Source organism: Microchirus variegatus (assembly GCF_963457635.1).
Source record: "Microchirus variegatus genome assembly, chromosome: 7".
NCBI classification, from domain to species: Eukaryota; Metazoa; Chordata; class Actinopteri; order Pleuronectiformes; family Soleidae; genus Microchirus; species Microchirus variegatus.
Genome location: NC_139808.1, coordinates 5,056,557 through 5,077,458, shown reverse-complemented (window position 1 = coordinate 5,077,458; position 20,902 = coordinate 5,056,557). Strand labels below are relative to the sequence as shown.

General features: G+C 41.5%; 1 protein-coding gene across 1 annotated transcript in view; it reads right to left on the bottom strand.

Annotated features, from left to right (window-relative positions):
• Positions 1–4,037: 4,037 nt before the first annotated feature.
• Positions 4,038–20,902, bottom strand: part of igsf8 (immunoglobulin superfamily, member 8) — a gene marked incomplete at both ends in the record, with an annotated part of 30,014 nt that continues 13,149 nt past the window's right edge. Inside the window, 6 exons of the mRNA XM_083892610.1 lie at positions 4,038–4,165; positions 4,959–5,411; positions 6,747–6,999; positions 7,278–7,456; positions 9,761–10,225; positions 11,439–11,819. Of these exons, the coding sequence (XP_083748736.1) occupies positions 4,038–4,165; positions 4,959–5,411; positions 6,747–6,999; positions 7,278–7,456; positions 9,761–10,225; positions 11,439–11,819 (1,859 nt within the window). The remainder of the gene's footprint in view (positions 4,166–4,958; positions 5,412–6,746; positions 7,000–7,277; positions 7,457–9,760; positions 10,226–11,438; positions 11,820–20,902) is intronic.

Below are 20,902 nucleotides of genomic sequence, written 5' to 3'. Positions count from 1 at the left end.
AAAAAATTCTATATATTTTCACATTCAGTTCTCAATATTCAATTTCAATTTACTGTGACGGACATCCGGGTACAAGTAAAGGATGCGCAATCGAGTGCAGATACACAGGTCTCCTCTTCTGCCAATCAGCACCTATAATTTTGAGCATGTAATGCTGGCTTTTGGCCGCTGTCACGTGAATTTGGCTGGCAAAAAAGATTGTCACAGGCCAAAATGTCCGGTGGAAATAATGCCAAATTATTAAATCAATGATTAAGGGGCCGTCCAATGATTAAGGGGCGCTCGATTGCTCTTCCTTTACTAGTACCCAGATGTCTGTCACAGTTCTGTAACACTGAAATTGAATTTTGAGAACTGAATGTGAAAATATATTGAATTTTTCCAATGCAATGAGTCAAATTAAACAATACAAATTCAAATTCAGTTTCTAGTGGCTCATATTTCAGTCCTCGGTTTTACATTTCTGATCCAAATCAATGTCAGCAGCAGACTTTGTCGCAGAGCATTTGCTGTGTGTGTGTGTGTGTGTGTGTGCGTGCGCGTGTGTGTTGCATTTGTAATCCTGCCTTAGTTGTCACTGAGATGGCCTGGGATTGGTCAGAAGAGCAGGTTCATCGACCAACCAACCATAGTGAACATAACATCTTATCAGGTGACCACAAAGCCTCTGTGTCTGCCTGTCGTTTCCCTATGAAGTCATACAGGAAGAGACGGATTATGATTGGAACAGTGTTTGCATTAGTGATGTAATGCTCTGTAAACTGACACCCACACTGTAATAGATAATGAGACAGCAGGACATCATTTCAGATAGTATTAACTCTACTTTAAGTGTTTCTTGTATTATTATTTTTTTGGTGTGACTAATTTTCCCTGCAGCTTTCTTTTAACTGAAACATTAAAACAACTGCACGTTGCTGTTGGATGAATTCATCATCGACAGCCAATTTCTGAGCCAAAGCCTCCGTCTCATCTGCATAATTGTTGTCGATCCAATTTGAAACGTCGCCTTTGCCGGATAAACACAAAGAAACTGTTGCGCGGGGGCGAGATTCCAGCAAACCACTTTAAAAGTGGGCAGCGAACTGACGGCAGAGATACGATCAGCCCGTTATTAATTATGTATCTGCGATGCGCTCGCTCAACTACATACTCTATTAAATTGATGAGATGAAAGCTGCGATACGACATATCGAGCGAGGAACACAGGCAGCGTTAATGCATCCGGTTTAATGTTTAACCACCGGCTTTTCACAGCCATACTTCTCGTCTTGGGTTTTATCAGACGGACAAAAATCTATTTTTTGGGGTTTGATCAGGAATTTCCGCAGAGTTAACCTGAGCTGTTGGCACCGCTTATCTTACGAAATTACAGCAACCACAAGAAATGCTTTGGTTTGTTTTCAGTCTATATAGATGGAAAAAAAATACTTTTCCACTCGCACATGAACACTTCCTCGCACAGACTGGATTATTTTCCTCCCCGCAGAATGTCCACAGCACTGGCATCTTAACGTGAAAACTTCTGCTGAAAACAGGCTTTTCTTTTGAAAGGAAACTCATAAAAACAGAGTGACGGTGTGATTTATTGTTTTTTATCGACTGACAGCGTTGCCAAAAGCACCGTGAGAAATAACTTTCCAGCAAGGGGGATGTTAAAGCATGAGTAAACAATCCAAACAAAAACAGAGCGACTTCAAGAAACAAAGGGTTAGACGTCATGGGACGTGTTCTCCACATGTTGCATGCTGTGCACCTCGTACCATTGGCTGAGCCACATTTGCCTCAGACACGGAGCGAAGGGGGGAGGGGAAGGGCAGCAGCAGGACACGCTGCAGCTATAAACCGGGATTAGAGGAGGCGATACTCACTCGCGTCCATCTAAAATTCCTGCAGCCACTCAGCGCTGTCACATGCATCTGTGTGTGTGCAATCATGCAGTGGTTATTTTGGGAAACAAAGTGGCTTAGATGTGATTTTTGTTCCTTAATGTTTGTGAACATTAATATTTAGAGGTTAAGGGAGGATAGACTTAGACTAAAGGCACATTGAAAACCAACCAGGAGACAGAGACGGTCAATGAGGAGACACAACATGCAAGCAAATTTAGAAAAGAATTCAATTAGAGAGCTGCATATTGGATTTTACCATCTATCCATCTGACTCCTACTGTCTAGCAACAGGAGCTACAAACATCATAGGTCTCAGCAGTCGCAAATGTGAGGCTGGAACTATATGTTTGTTATAATAATAATAACGAGCACAGCAAGAGTGAAACTATCTAGTCATATGACTGCAGCGCTGAGGAAAGTTCCACCTCGGGGACGAGTCACCCAAACACACAACACAATGGTTTTCTTGTGAAGAAAATGGGGATTTTTTTTTCTCAGAGCAGGGGAAGTAAAAACACTGAGAAGAAAAATAAAAAAGCACTCGGTTACGGGGGGGAAAAAAAAAGGCTCCTGCTGCAAGAAAATCAAGTAAACGCCAGAGACCAATGGGTCACAAGTGCTTCAATAGACGCTGTTTAAAACAGGAGCTCTGTCAATGACAAATATAGCAACACAGCACAGTTTAAATAATGACAAATAAAACAGCTCAAATAAACTTGTATTCATATTTCCGTCAGTGCATCATGGACATCCATTCCATGTTTCTGTAATATAGACAACACTCCACCTTGAAGGGTCACAGGCGAGGAATGCTTTGTGTTTAGAATGACTTCTTAATTGTTCTTGGCATAACCAAAGTCCCCAGCCGGCGTCTTCCTTATTAAGCAACAGAGAGAGGGAGAGTGACTTTGTTTACATGCATGCAGCTTTGGTGCTGGACTGCGAGTGGTTGACAAGGTCCCTGCTCATATTAACTTCCTGGATCTGAATCTGCTCCCATCAGCATTCGTGTGACTGGCAGTGGCGATGCTAGTGGGTTCAACCATGCATGTTCATACGGGGGTAAAACAATATGTTTTAGGAAGAAACAACGGGTACGGCGTCAAAGAAAAACCTATTTAACTATTAACTAGTGCTCAACGCTACCGCCTGACGCGTTTCCATGGCGACTGACCGCAAAAAGACGAGTGTTACCTCATGTTTACGTGACTCCGGATTGTTGAAATGAGTCGCTAAAGTAACGCTAAACTTTAAAAACAGAGGCACACATACGCAGTACACGGGTACGCTAGTTTTTTGGGGGTAGTACCTATGTTACCCGGGTCCTATGTTCCCCGTTTTTCCCAAAAAAGGTCCACTTTGTATGTGACCGGGGAACATAGGACCCTTTTTTTGAAAAAGGGTCCTATGTTCCCTGGTCACATACAAAGCGGGTAACATAGGACCCGGCGAACATAGGACCCGGGGAACATAGGTACGGTCCCGTTATTTGTAGCGCTGCTCTTTTCGTTTAATAAAACCGACCGCTCCAGTTCGACTGTAGGCACGCTAACAGTGCTAATGCAGCTAACGGAGCTAAGACTGGTGTCGCGGCCTGTAAACATGACATCACGCGCGTCTTTTTGAGGTCAGTCGCCACACGTTAACGTGCGTTAACCTAGTGTCCAGCACTACTATTAACATTATCTGAAGAGCTGAGTTAAAACAAAAGTACACTAAGAATCGAACCATGACTTTAGTCAGAATGTGAGCGATTCCTCACATTTGACCCTAAACAAACCTTTACTTTTGACCTTGTCACAATAACTTTTTTCCAGTTAAAACAGAAAGATTTTTTGGGACAAAGGGATAAAAACAACCACTCGAGGAGAATTATGGCTAAAGTGGCGTCTCCAGAAATGTAAATATTGAGTCTAATATTGTGTGACGCAGCAACCACTTCAATTTTTCCGAGAAGGTTTGGATATAAAATACAAGAAAATACAAAACCGAAATAACTTGGCAGTGATTGTTAAACAGGTCAGAACACAGAAAAAAAAAACAAAAAAAATCAGATATCAACGTGACAAAAATACTTCAGTTTGTCTCAAAAAGTCAGTTCTTGGCCCTTTAATCCATCAGGTCCATCAGATTTTCAGAGCGGCTCTATTTCCGAGCACGCTGCTTTGCCAGGCGATTCATGAAGCAACAGGTTACCGTAGCGATGATGACGATGCCCACGAGCAACGCGGAGGAGACGCCGACGACCAGAGGGATGAGGAGGAGGTCGCCGGCTGGGGAAATAAGAAGAAACGATGCGGTGATGTAAAACTGAACACTTGCACAACAACACTTGACCAAGTTAATGGACTTTGCTGCTGCAGCAACTACAAACACAGTCCACTGTGGGGATTCAATTATTAGGAGTGACCTATTTAAAGACCTATGTACTCTCAGTTCACTAAAAGTAGGTCAGCAACTAACACAATGGGTATCTGTGGACCAACTTTTGTAAAGTTCCGTTCTGGGTTTAGAATAAAAACAGACTTGAGGATGCATTTATACCAGTTTTTATACACGTTTTCATTAGTTTCAAAATGACTGCTGCCAGGGAATCACATGACAGGGACAAGTGAGATGATGCATAATAGAGGAAATGGAGATAACATCCATGGTTCAGAGTAAAAAGCTGGTACATTCAGTGAAATGTGAGTGACAGGGAACAGGGATTAATCCTGTGTTCGATCTCAAAATAAAAAAAGGATTAAATCATGACGAGCAAAGTGAAAGAGCTGCTCATTCGAATCAGGCTGACTTATCTGGACTGCGCCATTTGTTGTTATTTTCTGTGTTTTGCTTTTATCTTTCTGTTAATTTTGCAATAAAAAGTCCCTCTAGGAACAGTTACTGCAAAATGAACAGCTATAATAAATATACTAGGATACAGTCTGCACACTGATTAAATAAATAATACATAAATTATTATGAGTAGTTCTAAGTGAACAAATGTGGATAAAAACAAACTGCTCAAACACTTTTTAAATAAAGACATGATTCTTATATAAATCACTAATATGACACACTCACCTCTGGCATACAGATAAACGTTCAATGCGTTGGACTCTGCTTTGACTCCCGTGTAGTACCAGCCTCCATGCGGATCCTGACCCCACACCTCGGCGTGACACGCATACATGCCCTGATCCTCCATCACCGCCTGGTGGACCCTGAGTCTGTAGCTGACTGCGGACAAGCGGTCGATGCTGACCTCGCTGCCGTTGCTGTGGATCTTTACGACGCCGTCGTGCATGAGGGCAGCGATCGGTCTCGGCGTTTCCGCGACAGGTGGATCTGCAGGTGGAGCAGCAGCAGATACCGAACCCCTGACGACGGGCGCGGGGATTGGCCAGCGCAGCCACTGCACCTGGACCTGGGCAGGACCTGTGGTTTTCACCGTGGCGTTGCAGATGAGAGTGATGGTGCTGCCTCTTTTTAACAGGGGGCCGCGGGGGAGCTGAGCCACAGCTGAGACCGCCACGTCTGAGACAGGAAGTGGTTTTATTAGAGATCAGCTTCATACACAGGCAGGTCTCAACTTTAGGCAAACGAGAAACACACTGCAGAGAATCAAGTCTCATCAGTCTAACCTTAAGTATTATGATAAAAATATTGTTTACTCCTTTTTTTGGTAAAACCATTGTTGATAGAGCAGCTATGAATCTGTAATTTCACAGACAGATAGATGCTAGCTTGGTAGCTCGCAAGCTAACTAGCACGATAGATAGATAGATAGATAGATAGATAGATAGATAGATAGATAGATAGATAGATAGATAGATAGATAGATAGATAGATAGATAGATAGATAGATAGATAGATACTAGCTTGGTAGCTTGCAAGCAAACTCGAACAGTAGATAGATAGATAGCTAGATACTAGCTTAATAGCTAGAACGCTAACTAGCACGTTAGATAGCTAGATAGATAGATTCTAGCTTGGTAGCTCCCAAGCTAACTAGCACAATAGATAGATAGATACTAGCTTGGTAGCTCACAAGCTAACTAGCACAATAGATATACAGACAGGCAGACACAGAACAGAAAATGGACATTAGATAACCCATTGACTGCTCATTTTCAAATACAAATATTTCTTGTATGCTTACATTCGCAAGCTAACTACCACGATAGATAGATAGATAGATAGATAGATAGATAGATAGATAGATAGATAGATAGATAGATAGATAGATAGATAGATAGATAGATAGATAGATACTAGCTTAATAGCTAGAATGCCAACTAGCATGTTAGATAGCTAGATAGATAGATTCTAGCTTGGTAGCTTGCAAGCTAACTAGATAGATAGATAGATAGATAGATAGATAGATAGATAGATAGATAGATAGATAGATAGATAGATAGATAGATAGATACTAGCTTGGTAGCTCACAAGCTAACTAGCACGCTAGATAGATAGATACTAGCTTGGTAGCTCCCAAGCTAACTAGCATGATAGATAGATAGATAGATAGATAGATAGATAGATAGATAGATAGATAGATAGATAGATAGATAGATACTAGCTTGGTAGCTCACAAGCTAACTAGCATGCTAGATAGATAGATACTAGCTTGGTAGCTCCCAAGCTAACTAGCATGATAGATAGATAGATAGATAATTGATAGATAGATAGATAGATAGATAGATAGATAGATAGATAGATAGATAGATAGATACTAGCTTGGTAGCTCACAAGCTAACCAGCATTAGATAACCCAGTGACTGCTCATTTTCAAATATTTGTCGTATGCTTATGTTCACTCCACAAGAACAATCACTGGATGAGATTAAGTTAAGTGTATCAGCCTCTCACCTTTGGTCTTCAGGTTGACGATGACTCCCTCAGACTTCTGAGTGAGCGTTGCCGGCGTGGACGGGCCGGGGTCGCTCCTCCCAGCGTAGACGCTCACCACGCACCGATACACGCCCGTGTCCACAGGCTGGGCTGAGAAAAGCTTCAGAGAGTATTTCCCCTCTGCCACCTTCTCCATGGAGCCGCCGTTGGCTCTGCTGAGGTCATCTCCCCAGCTCACGATGCCGTCTGTGCTCATGCGGGCCACCTCCACCTGAACATGGAAATACAGTTAGTGTCAATGTGTGCAAATTTGAATTTATTACAAGCCATTTTCTGGAAGCTGTGACGACAGAATATGCCGTGTCATTGCCAAAAGAAGTGTCATGAAAACCTAAATTCAGCTTTGTCGTGTCAGTCAATTCTCTAACTTGTCAAAACTCTGCCTACAGCACTTGAACGTCTTCAAGTGTGTAAAAGAGGATAAAAAGACTAAAGGTTAAATTATACAGATTTTTAGTCTACATAAGTATTAAGTGAGAATGACAGTACCTCCACTCCCCCGGGAACGACTGCATCACTCCTCACAGATCCCCTCTTCATCCACTGCACCAGCACGGCTGAGTTCACCTCCGACGGCAGCCCCAACACCTCACAGGTCAGGATGAGGGGGGATCCGACCTGCAGGGTCACTTCTCCTCTGGGTGAGGAAGTAACGCTCAGAGACTCGGCTGTTGGAGAGGAAGAGAGAGACACATTTAGAAAGTTCTAGTTCCACAAAATCCACCGTGGCAGTAAAAGTGTTATAAAGAGGCACGGAGAACATCACACGTTTGTGATTAAGCTTCTTAATACAGCACATGTTTAATGGACAGAATAAAGGGGATTAATCACCTCGAGCACAGCTAAAACACCTTAAACCCCATGGAGTTGTTAATACAGTATGGAACCCAGAAATTGGGAAAGAACATTAATGGAATATTAATAGTTTCTACATAAAGTATTGGCCTTTCTATATCAGTGGTTCAGTGTTGTATTCAGAGAGAGGAATTAAATATACCAATAGAATAATATGGCACACGTGTGTACTGTGTGTCTCTCCATCAGCACAATAACAGACATGTTATTTACGTGAACAATGGAAAACATGTCAGACCAGTGTGTTATTATTTAGAAGAGAATTTAGTAGTTGCTCGGTCAGCGTGACAATAACTGCATTGAAGAGCTCTAATGCTTAAACTTATGCTCCCATTTCAGTGCTGACAAATAACCTAAATAATGTTCCACTTAGCACTAAGAGTGGTTTTTGTACTTTTTTAATCTAGAGTAAAGAACAAGTCAACAATTACAAGCAAGTAAAGAAAGAATTGGCTCGTCAGAAGTCGATCACAAGGCCAACATATAGATCCGCAACTACATTAATGTTCACATCTAAGGAGAAAACACATCTACAGACTTTTTAATAAGGATGTTTGATACCACCTGGGATCACAATCTTGAGTATCTACTCATCACCTAGCAATAAGCAGCCATTTCCAAAACATCATGTTCCGCCTCCATAACAATTATCTTCCCCTATGAAGTAGGAACAAGCAAAAATTTTCAATTATGTATTTGATAATAAAATAGCTCATCAGTAAGTGCTCATGTTCTACCTGATTTGTGGGACACCTATTATCACATTATTATCATAGCAGCAGCAGCAAGCATGTAGTTTTATTACGTTATTATGAAATGATATAGGTTTTTGAATGAATGGATCTTGAAGCTCCTCCTTTAATCTCAACACACTGTAGATCCTCCACAAGTGGTAACATTTACCAGGGTCTTTGAATGTATTTCATTAGTTGCTCCGGCTTCTGGTTTCTTTCCATATAACAAAGAAATGATTGAAACCTTTTTTGGTTTGTGGACAAAACAAGACATTCGAGGAAAACCTTAATTTTCAGGTTTGCTGAAACACCGATCAACATTTTCTTAGTTAGTTTCTCAGTTGCAGCCCTAATTTTGACCAATATTGGATCGAATCTGATGCCGATCGTTCCAGTTCATGCCTGGTTTTCAAAAAAAACTGGGGTAGTGTGGTCTGCAGCCGTAACCTCAGCAGATTTACACGCATTTTAACACACAAATGTAGTGGTGAGGCATTAAGCTTTTGTTCATACTCATGTGAGGCCAGTGCCGTGAACTCATGTGATCATCCCTCTGGTCGGTGAAGCTGCTTTGAAAGACGAATCGACTAAGCCAGTTTTCCCTTGGACACGTCGTCTATGTAGTTAGACAAATTCAGACGTGAGCTACTTAGTGCTTCAACAATTGGCCCTTACGTCAAACACGGCAGCGGAGATGACGCAAGTTCTGGCTCGCAGCAGCCTCTCACTGGACACACTGCGGTGAATATAAACCAAGCTTAAGTATATCCCATTAACCTCACCCTGATCTGCGTTTTTTAGACCCACACAAACATGTGAACAGCATGCTAACGCCACACAGAGAGGCCCTGCTTTAACTGGGATTCAGAGAAAGAAAGAAAGAAAGAAAGAAAGAAAGAGAACACTTGCGTGTGTGTGCTTCTCTAATAGTAAGTTTCATACAGCAAATCAGAAACCTTAAACCGTCGAGTCAGCAAGCGAGACACTTGGTTAAGTTCCAAGCAACACGAACGGCAAGATCGAGAGTCGGAAACCTGGAAAAAGCCCAATGCGCTCAACAGCAGGAAAGGCCAGGATGAATGAAACCAGCTCCTTGGCAACAAGAGAGGAAGAGAGCAGAGCTGATAAGTAGAAACTAAACTGCGTTTACTGTGTTGACTCTGTATCCTTTATCCTTATATGTCCTATATCCTTTTTTCTGACTGTCAAATATTGCCTTACTGAACAATGACCGTAGCATTAGTACAATCAACTATTGTGCAATGTGCTTGTTCCAGTCTGACCTTGGCACTTGCTACGTGCCGTCATGGCTTTGGCAAAACGTCCACACAAACACACAAACACAAACACAGAGCGCTGGCACAGTTTCTGTGACACACTGACCTAGCTGCTGAACGGTCAAGTTGCCAATATCCAGCATCCTCTGCGCTATCTTCTGCCACGATCGATCGGGGTCCCGGATCCACTGTGAAGCCTCGCAGAAATACGAGCCGCTGTCGTCCGGCCGCACCGCTTTCATCCTCATCACGTACACGCCCTGTCCGCCCTCGCCGTTCCTCTTCTCCAGCGTGATCTCGCCGTCATCGTAGCGCTTCTTGTACGAATGTCCGGGGACGATCCCCAGCATTCTGTCGACGGAGATGATCTCTCGAACGGTGCTGACCTCCCCTGCGGTGGCGCTGCCGCCGCCGCCCAAACTCTCCCCACGTTTCCCAAACGTGATGGACAGATGGGTGAGCTGCTCTGACTGGATGCTGCCGGAGCACGTCAGCGTTAGCATGGCCCCCTCTGGCACGGGCTGACCAGTGAGCGCGCGGGAGTAACTGATCTGGAGCGTATCGGGGATCACTGCAGGAGAGGAAGAAGAAGGAGACACAGAGAGACAATTGTGTTATTTCATCAAGCTGCTGCAGAAAGCCAGATGGGAGGACGGGTGATCTTCATTAAATAAGGTTGCTGAGACTGGATTTGACCTCCCTATAAAAAGGGACTTGCATGCTGTATTAAATTAGACATATTATACCCTATTTCTACAAGTTAACCTAGTTCCCTTGTGTCCTAATGAACATGTCTGTGACATGCTTTGGTCAAAATACCTTAAGGATGAAGCACCACATGCAGTTCAATCACTCTGCCAAAACAGCCCTGTTCAGAACGCTTGGTTTTGAGCGCCTGTCTCTTTAAATGCAAATGAGACACAGGAAACTACGTCAGCGTCACTGCGGCTCCGGCAGCTAACAGCAGTTAGCATTTGGAAAAGCCATCATTTGCCGACCCTCGCTGGCACATTGCCGTCAAATATATAATGTATCCACTGGACACGTAAATCCTATTGTGTAGAACTCTGTGCTGCAGTGTGCAGCCAAGAACAGAACACTTTGCGGACTTCCACTCATCCGGACACTATTGCCCTCGCCTGCACTCTCGCGTTTTTTAGGGACAAAGCGGAGCTCCGCGAGACAACAATTCCAGGAATGTCTCATTGTGACGTAGCTGTGAGTGCAGAAGTCAATGACGCATGTTTTATATCCTGTACTTAAACTGAGGAGGACCACAAAAACATGACCGAGTCATCTTTTTTCACACTTTGCCTACGCATATAGGGCCTCCAGAGTCCCAAATATAAGTATTAAAATTAGTGGTGAGCACGTTAACGCAAGGACGCCAGTTCCATGACGTGACTCCCGATTGTTAATATGAGTCTCTAAAGTAACGCTAAACTTAAAAAAAACAGAGGGACACATACCCAGTACACAGGTACCTTGGTTATTTGTAGCACTGCTCTTTACCTTTAATAAAACAGACCGCTCCAGTTCGACTGTAGGCGCGCTAACCGGCGCTAAAGGAGCTAACACAGCTAATGGCGCTAACTGCTAAACGGTGCCTGGACTCCAGTGTCACGGCACGTAAACATGACGTCACGTGCGTCTTTTCCCAGTCAGTCGTCATGGAAACGGCGTTGTGCGTTGCCCACCTCTAATTAAAATGATTAAAAAATCATACTAAAATTCTACCAATATAAAGATAGTAAAATGATGGCTACAGAGAACATCTATCTTACCTTTGACAGTTACTAAGCTGCTGTAGTTTCCGTGGTAGACGCTGTCCGTGCTGGGCGTGTAACACTCATACTTCCCCTGGTCTTCTGCCCGCAGCCTCTGGATCACCAGCCGGACCGCATCCCCGGAGTCCCTCTCCACCCTCACCTCCCCGTTCCTCACCCGGGCTTGGAACGGAGCATATGGGAAACCTTTGTCTCTGGTGGACACCACTCCCATCTGCAACCCACCAGAATCGTCCCTGTACAGGAACCACTCGAAGTCCTGAGTGCGCGGACCCTCGTATCCCGACACGACACAGGGCAGGGAGAGGGGAAAGCCTGCCACGCGGTACAGGGGTCCGGTGGGAAGATTTACCTCGCGACACACGGCACAGTGGAGCACTGTTGGAAGAGAGAATATAAGAGAGACGTGGTGAGAAGGGACATAAAGGAGTAACAATATCAATTTGTCAAGTCGCAGCAGCAGCAGCAGCAGCAGGTTTTGGTACATGCATTCACCGATCAATATCCCGCACTGATGACTGGGTAACAGGAAATCAATACATTAAACACTGTAACACTGTGAGAAATGTTTGATCTGAGGCTGGAACAGCATCAACTCATTGTCCACTTTTATCTTAGTTCTATAAAGACGAGAATTTAAAAGAAAAAAACCTCTCTGAAATAGATCTCGACTCCTGTGGCGACCGGCCACAGGTGCTGAATCCTCGTATGATTCAGGTACTTCTGCAAAACTACTGCAACTAAATTATAATTATGTAAATGATGCCACACATTTAAAAACAAAGTAATAGGTTCCTCTTATGATGAGAGTTAATTTCCCCAGGTGTAGAGGGAGTTTTTGAACTGAGAATCAAATCAGAGAGATCGTCTTCAAATTGATGTTTGCTGCAGCACAATTTGATTATTAATTAACATCTAACGCATTATTTTATAATGACTGAAAGTGGCCTTTCTTTTTAACTATAACTACTATATTTTATTTTATACCAGAAATGCAGTGAATTTACTGGCTCTCAAACAAATATGAAGCAAAAAGACCCAAATAAACAATGGCTTTAATACAAATTTTACAGTAATGTACTGAAGTAGCCAATCAACGAGAGATTAAGACGTCTGGTGTGAACCAATATTGTAACTATATTAAAACAATAAAAACACACACACACCAACCAACTGACAGTTAACAAAATGATCTGCACCAACTGCCACACCCAGTTACTACACCTGAAATCTACCTAAACTGGATAAACTAGACGACACTCCCAGAGTGTGTGTGTATGTGTCAAACCCAAAAACAACTTGACGTCTTTCCTCGCAGTCCGAGCCACGACCTGATAACAAAACTCGCCCACAGATAATGACATGAGAGACTAGTGTGGGAGACATAAGAGGATCAAGGGCGGGGGGGGGGGGCACCACAGCTCATCACAGCACTATCTAAGTCTATCTGGATTGTGCAACAAGGAAGAGAGAGCGAGTGTGGGGGGGGGGGGGGGGGTGGATGTCAAATTTACTTATGACAGATCTGTAAAGACAAGAATATGACTCTAACGAAAGAAATAGGGATTCACAACTCAGTCATTCAGTCTTAAACACATTCTGTCTAAAAGCTAGTAATAAGATAAGGCTGCTAAGATGTTAAAGCTCAGGACACACGACAAAATAATAAATAATACATTTTAAGTACGGTGGCCCTGAAGTGCAAAACACAAACGCCAATCGCAAACACAAATGTTTTGCGTTTGTGTTTTTTGTGATTTGCGTTAGTGGTTTTTGTGATTTGCGTTTGTGTTTTGCGTTTTTGGTTTGCGTTCGTGTCTCTCGTTTTGCGTTTGAGTTTTTTGTGATTTGCGTCGTGTTTTTTTATTTGTGTCGTTTGTGATTTGCGTATGTGTTTTTTGAATTGCGGTTGTTTTGCAATTTGCATTTTTGATTTGAGTTTGTGTTTTGTGATTTGCATTTTTTAAATTTGTGTTTGTGATTTGCGTTTTGTGTTTGTTTTGCACCTCAGGGCCACCGTAATTAAGTCCATGGAGCATGCGCAGTTCATAATCAAAGCGCAGTTGTCACCAAAGCTTTCTTTTGCACACAGTTCCGTACGTTTTGTTGGTTTACAACTTACCAGAGCAAGTACGGCGGACAACTCGAGTGTCTCTACGAAGTTTTATTCCACTCGCTACTTAATAGACACAAACTAATAGGTTGTAAACCGACAAAGAGTATGGGTTCTGACGATCAGTTACAGTTAAAAGAAAGGAAAATAGAGGTTCAATATATAACAAAGCTTTGATGGCAAACTGTAACAAAACAAAAGTTTGGTGACGACTGTGCTTAGATTACGGAAATAATAACGTTACATATAACCCTAACCCTAACCGACTCAATCTGGACACAATAGGGTAGTGTGTACCGATTACCGACCCAAATGCAAACACATGCCGCCAACAGCCAATGAAAAAGAGTTGGTGGAGAGACACAGGAAATAGCGTCAGAAGAAGGAAACGATGAAGAAGTAGCGGGGATATTAAAACTGTCTGTGATCTCGTAGACGTGATCGATCTCGCGAGAGTTGGATGCGTTCAGTTGGCTTGAGAGTTGGGGGTTTGACTAGCAATATACTATCATAGAATGTAATCATCAAAGGTAACTATTGCTTTAAGGATCATATCAAAGGTCATCAAAGGTCAAAGACACCACATTCTTGGACCCTCTTTAAGCGTAAACATCCTGTTGTTAGTTAGGAGGCGATTCCTTAAATAAGCGTTTAATAAATCTCAGATATTAACTAATCTTAGATTTTTAACCCAACTAAACTAACAACTAACCAATAAAGACTTGCGATACGGTAGAGATTACAAGTGTTATTCTTTCAATATGATGGACCAAATAAAATGGCAGAGCGTGTTCCCAAAATCTCGAGATGACAACACTAGAGCTGCAACTAACGATTATTTCCGTAATCGATTAATCTGTCGATTATTTTTTCGATGAATCGATGAATCGTTTGGTCCATAAAATGTCAGAAAATGTTTAAAAAAACGTTGATCAGTGTTTGTCAAAGCTGGAAATGATGATGTTCTTGAATGTCTTTGTTTTGTTCGCAAACCAAAGTGATTCAGTTTGAATTATTTCTTTGTTTATGTGGAGCAAAGAAACCAAGAAAATATTCACATTTAAGAAGCTAAAACAATCGATTATCGACTATCAAAATAGTTGGCGATTAATTTAGTAATCGATTATTAATCGTTTCAGCTGTAGACAACACACGCATTCATTCTACTGTCATAAAGGAGCAGATATTGATTCAGTAATTAAATATCCATCCACTGTATCCTCCACATGAGGATCAATACAATTTACTAATCCATTACTTAGAGATTCATTTATTACCGTCTGTAAAGCCTTTAAAACACATTGTATTGTTTATTCTACTTCACTTCTGAACATTCAAGCTCCAAAACTTTCATTTTCATTTTCGTTTTCTTCAGTAGTTGATGTTGTGAATTTACTTTGTGGGCGAAACAAAGTTGCACCTGTTTCCCCTCTGACACAATTTAGTGAACACCAAACAGAGAGTAAAGTTATGAAGCGCCTTATCTATCAGTCACCTGTGCGTTTATACAGTAGATCATTTACAGACCACAGAGAACATGCTGCTGCTCCTGCTTGGCTGTTATAAATACTCATTAAATATAATCAGGGTTAAAAAAATATATATATCTCTATATCGAAACCAAAATCGTGTCCACGCAGATGAGGCTGAACTCACCACAGAGCACGAACACGAATAAGGCAGTTTTGATCGCAGCCATCATCATCATCGTCGTCCTCCTCTTCCTCTTCCTCGCTGCAGGTTTCCAGATGGTTGAATGGTCTGATTTGTTGTCTCTCGTTTACCGCCGAACATAGTCCAGGCCGCCGCCGCCGCCGCCGCCGTGCACTGCGAGTGTCTGCGGAGGAGAGGAGAGGAGAGGAGGACACGGAGCGGATTAAAGACGGACCACAATAATAACAGTGTTGTGTCACAATGGAGCGCTGCTCACACACACACATACACACGGGGGAGTTGGCGCCATCAGTAAACTGCAATGAAGATTTATTGCGCTAATAAAAGTGCAAACTCTGCACACGTCATTACCTTTGCTTCGTGCATCTCCGTCCGCTAAATCTACTGCTCCGTGATATTCCGCTGTGAATTAAGATTACACCGCACGCGCCGCTCACTCCGGCATCACAACGCTTTATGATTAGGGTGTGTGTGTGGAAGGGAGGGAGGGAGGGAGGGGGGTGGGGGGTTTGTGATAAAAAAAAAAGGAGGCGGGGCCTGTATGCAAAACATGTCAAACCGAAAAGGCACGATGGCGTTTTAACCAATGGAATTGTGTTGCAGACGCCGCCGAACCGCGAGGGGGCGCCAGAGTAAAGCACATGACGTGGTCCGCCATTAATGAAGAGAGCTCTGTGAAAGGTGAGCAGAAAGATGATGATTTTGTTTGCGTTTTTTTTACAACTTATTAAATAAAGACGAAACCTACAACCAACAACAGCGATAGTACAAAGAAAAACAGGGCAGTTTCCTCTGAAAACATATATTATTATTACTACTACTACTACATAGGCTACTTCTATTGCCATAAAAAATATATATATATATATGTTAGTTAATTGGTCTTTAAAATCTGTGTTAAAATAGGTCTATGCTGCTTTAAGGCATGCGTGGACCATACACTACTTTTCCCACAATGCACGGTGTTTGCGTTACCCGCAAAGTGGCATCGGAGTATATATGCATCATGTGACGAGTGAAATTGAATAAGTAATAAATACAGAAAGTTATTTATCAATATGTTACAAAGTAGTTACCTTTATTTTACAATATATTTGGTTACATTTAGTTACCTTTATTCTGTCTTACAGTTACATCTGGCCCTTTGAGGGTAACCATCATGCTAATGTGGCTCTCAGTGAATATGAGTTTTGACACCCCTGAGTGTTAAATATTTCAAGAAGCGTGAAAATAATTTTGATGAATGTTTTATGAAATGTTGAAACTGTGTGGAAAATGGAGGAGGAGCTAGTGACCACAAAATGGCGGACTTCTTGAACAAACTAATGTCATTTTAATGTACTGAATTGTTTAAAGGCGCCATATGTAAGAAGAAAAACCCTTCATGTGTTAGTCATTCAATAACTTATGTTCCTCACGTGTTACTGAACTGCAAAAAAGACACTGAAAAGACAACAAATCCACAGGGCTTTGGAGATTGCACACATGCATGAAAAATGACAGTTTTAAAATGTCCCTTCACTCAGTAAGCAACATGAACATGAAAAAAAGGGCTGACATCAGTACACTTGAGGGCTCAGTGTCAAAATCATATGCCTGACATTGACAAAAAGAGAAAAATATTTTTGTTCCTCTTTGTAAAAAAGTAGCGTTTGACGTCGGTAAATAAAACTACAATTTTAACATTTTCATCAACTGCATTTGCATCACGCCAAAGAAAGTCAATGTTCACGTTTTAAAAAATGCATCATTGCTGCCAAAGTGAATTAAGTACCTGTAACTCAGGTTGACGGGTGAATCCATTCGTATAATGTAGATGAATGAGGCTTTTGTCTCATCATCATCAGCTCGGCAGACAGAAGCCGAACCTAAAAATATACATTTTTCAAAAATAAAAGACATCAAAGGCAGCCTGGCCCTGGAGACTGAATTCCATATGGACCTTCTGACATTATGGTTTAATTAAGCTGTTGCCTTTTGTCACCTTTTAAAGGTCTGTGTCTTTAAAGATCTACAGTAAAGCCTTGTTATGTTATTGATTTTTTTTTTATGCAAGAAGCAGCTGGACCCCACATATTATTATTATATGACCTAATCTGGCCTCCATTCAAAACCCTACGTCTATTAATTATGTATAATAAAAAAGCCATCATTGATTTAGTCATCATTGATTTAGATTACTGTTTATTCAGATTGAAATAATGATAATCACAACTCGTATCTTTTGCAGTTTATATCTGACAAAAAGGCTGTAGCAAAGCAGCAATGGCTCTTTAGGTAAGTAATTTAGTAAGCTCATTTTTATCTAAAGCAACTGGCCATAAAATCCTCCCAATATGTCACAGAGACTCAGGAATAATGTTCATATAACAAACTGAACTCACCAACAACAACAGTACAGACAAAATATTTGCATTCAAAAAAAATCTTTTGCAGACTGCAAATCATGTTTATGTTTTGAAATCATGGTTTGGCATGTGGCGCCACCTACCGCCATCTACCAATCATTGCTGCCGAGCAACCACGGGTTACCAGTTACATCTGAGCTACAATGGCGGAGAAAACGAAACCTAAAAGACCTCTGTGTTTTAAATTTGAGTGTAGTAACCGTTTTTGGCCACATTCTTACATATATATTCTTTAATTCTATTCTTGTTTTAATCTTTTGACATAGCCATATATAGCACCTTACCTTCAGAATTTTAATTTGAATTGTTTATTAACTATACTTCCGTTCCCACCTCATGTCTTAATGTGTCTTGGAATGACAAATGAAGAATCTTGAATCTTGAATCATGAATCATCCGGTCACTTATAACTGAGATGGTGTCTTATATAAAGAACATGTAATATCTAGATCTTGTACAGTAAATAATACAGTATTCGGCCATTGTAAGGGCACTCTGTAGTGTTTTCTGACTGGGAAAGGACAAAAGAGGGCATTAAATGAGTTTGAAATCAAAAAGGAAATGTGACTTTAGAGCACAGAATCACTTCCTATCACTGATGAGTGATTTTAATAATGCACTGAATATCATTTCCTAGAAGCACTGGAAGCAAAGTTGCACTTTTTTCCACTAGAGAGACACTCCTTTAGAAACAATCAGTTTTTAATTTATATTCTGCTTTAGAGGTCACATATGAATCATCACCTCGTGTCTTGTCAAGGGAATCAGGGAATAAATAATGCATTTTTGGTGGTGATCCACATGCAGAAACTAATATTCAGCCTTGATGGAAGTTTGCGCTCTCATCTGATTGTGTTGTGCATTAATCACGCCATTGTGTGAGGCACCACTAGATGGCGACGTTAAGTTACCTAATGAGCTCCAAGCGTTTGCAGCATGGACCGTAAAGGTGACATTTAAGAGAAGATTCAAATGAATGAGAACCATATTTGTTTTGTGATGTTGTAACTATCAGACTGTTATGTGAAAACTGTCCGGTCTGTGCTGTGTAATAATAATATATCCTAATTGTTAATATCCACATGTCTGAATCCTGTGAGGTTTTTGCAAGAACAATTTCCATGAGCTGACAGTGATGTAAAGCAGTGATAAAACCCCGTCTAACATTTCTGTGGCCTGTAAAAAGCTGCACTGCTTCATTCAGCCTTTTTTTTTTTTTTTTTTCTTCTTGGCCTCTTTTTCACATTTCCCTCAAATGAAGCGTTAAATGATTCTAATCGGTTAACTGTTTTTCCACGCTTGTGCAGCGGAATCGGGAGAAGATGTTTCGAGGGTAGATGCAGTAGATGGAGCAACAGAGGAGTGCAGCAGGACAGGAAATGGCCCTGGAGTGTAATGTCTATGGGATGTTCATTAGTGGACAGACAGAGCCACTGAGATGCCTCACTCTGTTATGATTTATGCCATCACAGCACACCTCATTAGTGAGGTCAGTGGCCCTCTTAATCTTTCCTTTCCTCTACTCTCCTCACTCCTCTCTTCTCTTAGGCTATATGGAAACATGGATAACTTCACAAGTCCTTGAATTCTGCGTCAACTAGGCAAAAAAAGAAGTCCGTGTGAGGGATGGCACTCACACAGAGTAAACTTCCTCCGTCGAGTGTCTCCCAATGTGCTGTTGACACTGAATACATTTCTTTAAAGCTGCATTTTTTATCTGCAACATCTGTGTTAAAAATAGCTAAATTCAATATGGGCGTTATATGACTTTGAGCAGCATTACTCAAAAAGTAAAAGATCAATGTTGATTACATTTCCTGGTCATGTAGGTTATGAAGGTTGATTTTTTAAAAATAACCTTGCGAGATTAGGGGGTGTTTTGACACTGTGGGAATTGGCAGACATTTGCAGTCTCTGAGTGCTTTCTCTCGATTAGATGATTAAAAATCAGACTTCAATCAAATGTCATACATCCATTTGTCTTTATTAATTGGCTGAGCTGAACGTAGACAGTCCATCGATCACAGCGTTTGATATATGCATTAAAATAAAACAATTTATTATACCTATAATAAACAAACATACGGCCCGCGGGCCAGAACCGGCCGACCAGAGGGTCCAATCCGGCTTGTGACTAAATGTGTGGGCCTTTGTAGATCCACTGTGATCTGTAGGTTTTAATGCACATGTGTAAATGGTAAATTTAGGCATAATATTGTTGAAATTGCACTTCTTTTTCCTCAAAAAATGTCATGTTTTGTAAAAAGATACTTAAAGGTGCCATATGTAAGAATGTGGCCAAAAATGGTTACTACATTCAAATTCAAAATACCGAGGTCTTTTAGGTTTTGTTTTCTGATGTAACTGGCAACCCGTGGTTGCTCGGCAGCTGAGACTCTACTGACTGCAATGATTGGTAGACGGCGGTAGGTGGCGCCACATGCCAAAACATGATTTCAAAACATAAACATGATTTGCAGTCTACAAAATGTTTTTTTTAATGCCAATATTTTGTCTGTACTGTTGTTGTTGGCGAGTTCAGTTTGTTATATGAACATTATTCCTGAGTCTCTGTGACATATTAGGAGGATTTTATGGCCAGTTGCTTTAGATTTATTACATAATGCACCTTTAATTGAATGTAAAACAAAGGGAAATATCTGAGTTTTTGTTGTTTACACAGGTTATTATGCTATTGTTTTACTGGTCAAATTGTGTTGTATGTGGCCCCTGAACTAAAATGAGTATGACGCCCCCCTGCTATGAACCCTCTGAGTTGAGGAAACAAGTGATAATTGTCAGTGGATTCATCACGGTGTGTTAAAATGATGATTAAAATCATCCACTGTTACTGTAAAATATATAGAAAAGTGGAGCTTTTGGTACAGAATCCACCTCAGGACAGTGCAGCGCAGTGATTCTGCCTCAGGGTAAAAACGTCTTTATTACGTCTTCTTTCAAGTTTTCCACGTCCTTTCTTCTTCTTCTTCTTCTCACCTTCTTCTTCTTTCTTCTCTGTGCAGTCACTCCCACTCTGTCTCTTTTAAGGCCACTATAGACTAAACTGTGACCTACCGGAGATGGTCTCTAATTACGTCGCGCTGCAGTCGCTGCAGCCAGGCAAAACCGGGGCGACTGTCAAGAGAGGATCCTCTCACCGTGTGTGGCATCGCTTCATCACGTACGCGCTGTGCGTCGTCTGCTTCGTTCGCTTTGCTCGTCTTCGTCGTCGTCTGAAAAAGTATTTTCATTGGCACGGACGGAGT